Raw genomic sequence first — 4,440 nt, forward strand, 5'->3', positions numbered from 1 at the left:
GAGAGAGAGAGAGAGAGAGAGAGAGAGAGAGAGAGAGAGAGAGAGAGAGAGAGAGAGAGAACGCCGGCGTGAAAAGCGACTGCTACAGTTTGCTGCCACATCAAGAGTGTAAAACCTTAGCCTTAGCCTTAGCCCAGCCCCGCCCCCCGCCTACAAGCGCCGTGTCCTTGACACGGTGACGACACGTCGCCGCTGCGCTCCGCTTTTATCAACAATCGCCATGAGGATTCTCCTCCTTCAGGGACGCGGCGGCGGCGGCCTTTTCTTCGGCACCGCGCAGCCCAATTTGGCGTCGTCAGTGCAGCACTGCTGCAGCGCGCAGTGCCCCGCCAGAACGGCACTATATTGTTGTACGTCACGCGCAAAAAAACGAAAATATGTAGGTCACGATTTGATCCCGAGGAGCGGGCGAGCGGAGAGCACCATCAGCCAGGGCGCCCTCAAAACGACTTTTCAACTGCGCCAATCGTGGTCGAGCCGTCCCCCGCGTCCTTCAGCTGGGATTTTCAACGCTGGGAGGCAGCGAACATTTTGATTTGGTTCGGGGTGTGTTTATTTTCTGTCTGCAGAAACCCCATCTTAAACTGCTCAACCAATAGGCCTAGCTGAATGCGGCTACTAATTATTTGGCTAGGCCTAGGTAGATAAAATTTAAGGGGGGTCAGGACAAAATTTTGTCAATTCTAGGGCTCTAAAACCATGTGTCCTGGAGGGATATGGTGAGTGTGGGACTGTCGACAGGGTAAAGCATTTAACTATTGGTATATTGTGACCATTTTCCAGGCTCAAAAAGTATCCTAACTCTCAAGAGTCACCCTGAACGACAATTCTAGTAAAGTGTTACAAAACAGTTAAAAATCTTGCGCGCAAGGTTTCTCGGTTATGGTTTGCACTACAACGCTGAAACTTTTCCTGTAAGTTAGCCATATGAATACCTAAAACTTGTCACAGGATTTTTATTCTCACTTGCTGATTTTTAATGACAAATTTAAGTTTCATGACCAAAATTATGCCGTTTTCACCCCTATAACATTTTTTTAAAAATCAATGGGTAGGAATTTTGAAAAAATCCTGTGACAAGTTGTTGAAAATACTGTAAAAATGAAGCCTGCAAAGTTTCATAGCTGTGGCGTTAAGGGTGTAGGAGAAACTCTGCGCGCAAGGTTGAAAAGTAAAGTTCAGAGAAAAACGCATCTAAAGTTGACGTTAATGGGCAATTACAGGTTTGACTCTTCACAAGAAAAAATCCCACGGTCACAATTTTTAGAATTTCTTTACAAACTAAACAGCTATAGACTGAGGAAGAGTCAGAGAACTTTTTAAAAAATAAAACCGAAAATCATTTTTTTTTGTCCTGACCCCCCTTAAGCTACATAGCAAAGGTAGCATTAAAAATGTTATTTTTGCTAACGGTAGCTTAAGTTTGAAAGCTACAGTTACAGCGACAAAGCAGAGTTGTTAGCTACATAGCAAAACAGTCAATTGTCCGTTGTCCATTGTGTTTTTGGTTTGGTTTGGCTAAATGGCTAATCTCTTTTTCCCTGTACACCCCCATACCGCCCGGCAGGTGGGCCAGCCCGCCGCGCACGGCGGCCCAACGGGACTGCCTACCCGCCGGGCTGACCGAGCAGCAGGGGAGCCGGGCGGGTCCACGGCGAAGCGAGGCCCGGCGGGGCGCGGCGCGGTGGGGGGCAGGGCCAACGACCTCGCCCCTGGCCAGCACCGGCACCGCCCCGGCACCGCCCCGGCCTGCTGCGCTTCACATTTCGATACACAAACCTCAGCAGCGCGCGGGCCGCCCTCCCCCCCGGGCGCACAACGCCGCGGTGGACACAATGTTTCATTGTCTTTCCATGTCAAAGTGCGTGGGGACACGACGCTCTGCCGACGCGGCACCGCAGAGCAGCGCGCGGCCATGCGGACAGAGAGAGGGCCGCCAAAAGGCGACTAACTACCAACTTTGCCATGGGAAGCGTTCACGGAAAGGAGAAAATAACAGAGCTGACGGGCGTATTTCACTCGCGGAGGGCTTTCGCGGCGGCGGCCAGTCGTCGGCCGGCATTGTGTTTCGGAGGCGCGACATCTTCAGCTCGCGAGTGACATGGTGTGTCACTGCGGCTGGGCCGAGTCCGCCGGCCGCCCAATATGAAAGAAATGTTCGCACATGTACGATATATTTTGTAATTTGCCATTTGCAAAATGTGTCGTGTGTGTACCAAGCCCCCATCATTCGATTTCAAGTCGAAACGGAGCTTGTACATCTACAATCTTGAATTATTATTGTACAATTGTATACGAAAATAATTTTTGACAGTCGTGCCGCCTCCACCCGAAAGGTAAAGGAGGCACTGGCCGCTCCGCTGGTAGAGAGGGGCATCGCACCAGCGCGGCGCTTCGACTAGAGCAGCCTCTTGTTTAGAACCGAACACAACAACCGGAGCTTCAACGACCCGCGGCGCGCAAGAGCATCGCTCATAGAACGGTAGATGCTTTCGATCTGTATCGGTCCGGCAATCACCTTCTTCTCTCCCCCCTTCTCTTCTCCTCCCGCGCGAGAGGGCTCTCGGGCCCGCCCCGTCCGAGAAGACACGCAGCGCGGACGACGGGCCCGGCAACAGACATCGTGACAATGAAAATGCCCCCCCTAATGCAGATCGGTATCGAGCTCTTCATTGTCGCAATCGCCTGCGCCATCGATACGACGGCACCACAGCCCCATAGCGCAGCGCGTGGGAAAACCGAATCTTTCACAGCGGCGGCGTGGCGTGGCGCGGCAGCGTAGAGTAGCGTAGCGGCTCGTGGGGAGCCTCCCTCCTCCTCGTCGTGGTGCCTGCTGCAGCGGTGCGTACCTGACACTTGGTTGGCGGTGAGGGCGTCGTCGGGCTGCAGCCGCACCTCCATCTGCTTGAGCTTGCTGCTGAGGTCGCGGGTGTGCAGAAACAGGAACAGCGTGGACGACACGGCCACCAGCGCCACCAGCTCGCTCGTCCTGAAAAACCACAAAAAAAGTTTTTTTTTATTATCACTTTTTCTCTTTAGAAAGGGACAGCATTTCTGTAATAGTTTAGTCGTGTAAAAGCGCTACGAGAAGAAGCAACGTGAGTAAATCCTTTGTGGACAGATTTCACTCCCGTTTCTCTCTCTCTCCCTCTCACGCTCCTCCTCGGTGACGGGTTGTCGCGTGCCCCGGCTGCGCTGCTGCCCATCCTCCACTCCCTCCCTTTTGCTTTCTGTGCCGACCCGGGCCCGGCCCGCCCGGCCCGCCCGGGGAAGGGATGGCCGTGTGAAGTAGGTGATCCTGTTTGACGCGTTCCCATGTACCGGCTCCGTGGGGCTCGCACGCTGTTTTCACAGGGCTGCTGTAGCCCACACAGCTGCACCGACGTATTTCAAAACGCGCGCATGTGGCACAATATTTTCATGTGCCAATATCACGGAGTACTTTTCTACTACCCCCTCTCCTCTTGACCATCAAGGGGTCACGCTGCCTCTCGCCGCCAGCGTGAGGCTATCCGGCCTGCCGCCGCCCGCTGGCGGCGAGGCACTCGGTCGTACGGACACGAAAATAAAAGCAGCAGCCGGACGTCCGAGAGAGCGGGAGAGAGAGAGAGAGAGAGAGAGAGAAGAGGGGATAGGGAAGTCCGTCGAACACATAACGGCGTGCAAAGTGAATGCCTGGGAATAAAGAGACCGCCGGCGATGCTGAAGGAAGGAGCGGCATAGCGTGGCGATGGACGATGGACGATGGTCGGATGGATGGATGGATGGATGGATGGATAGATGGATGGGTGGATGGATGGATGGATGGATCAATAGTGTGGTTGGGGAGAGGGGAGAAGGGATGTAAGAGGAGGGCAGTGTGCGGTCACAGTCACTTCTCGACGACACTGATGTCCCGCGCGGTCCTTGCGCCACCGCGAAGAAAACGCATCCGAAACGAGCTAGATGCAAATTCGGGACCATCTTCTTTTTTTTTACGGACCCGTCGCGGGGACGACCCGAACAAAAACGAGTTTCGGGTGACACATAGCAGACCACTGCAACGGTCTCGCGCGCGCAATCGCGAGCATAGCGAGGAGCGAAAGGTTTCGCTATCACAGCGGCATTGGGAACAGACCCAGCGCAGCGTCCTCCTGGCCCATCTCTGTCCCGTGGATCAGGGTACCTACGCTCGGAGCTCGGCTGTGAGCGGCTCTCCGGCCGGCCCGGCCCTGCCCGCCCCCCGCAAGGTCGGCAAGGCCAAGCCCACTACGTCAATATGGATGTACTTTCCCCCTGATGAGGACACAATGCCCGCCTCGATGAGCCCCGCTAGGGCGCCTCGCTAGGAGGGCCCCTAGTACCGAGTACCGTACGGGGACCTTGGCGCGACAATGAGAACCAGCCAGCGGGTACCCCAATGGAAGGATCAAGAGTCACACACAAAAATAAATTTGAAAA

General features: G+C 54.6%; 1 protein-coding gene across 1 annotated transcript in view; it reads right to left on the reverse strand.

The window, feature by feature from the left end:
• LOC127752082 (uncharacterized) overlaps positions 1–3,081 on the reverse strand; it is a gene marked incomplete at its 5' end in the record, with an annotated part of 14,852 nt that extends 11,771 nt beyond the window's left edge. The window contains one exon of the mRNA XM_052276638.1: positions 2,850–3,081. Coding sequence (XP_052132598.1) covers positions 2,850–3,081 — 232 coding nt within the window. The remainder of the gene's footprint in view (positions 1–2,849) is intronic.
• Positions 3,082–4,440: the final 1,359 nt, after the last annotated feature.

This window comes from Frankliniella occidentalis, unplaced genomic scaffold, assembly GCF_000697945.3.
Source record: "Frankliniella occidentalis isolate FOCC.00 unplaced genomic scaffold, Focc_3.1 Scaffold3753, whole genome shotgun sequence".
Taxonomy (NCBI): Eukaryota; Metazoa; Arthropoda; class Insecta; order Thysanoptera; family Thripidae; genus Frankliniella; species Frankliniella occidentalis.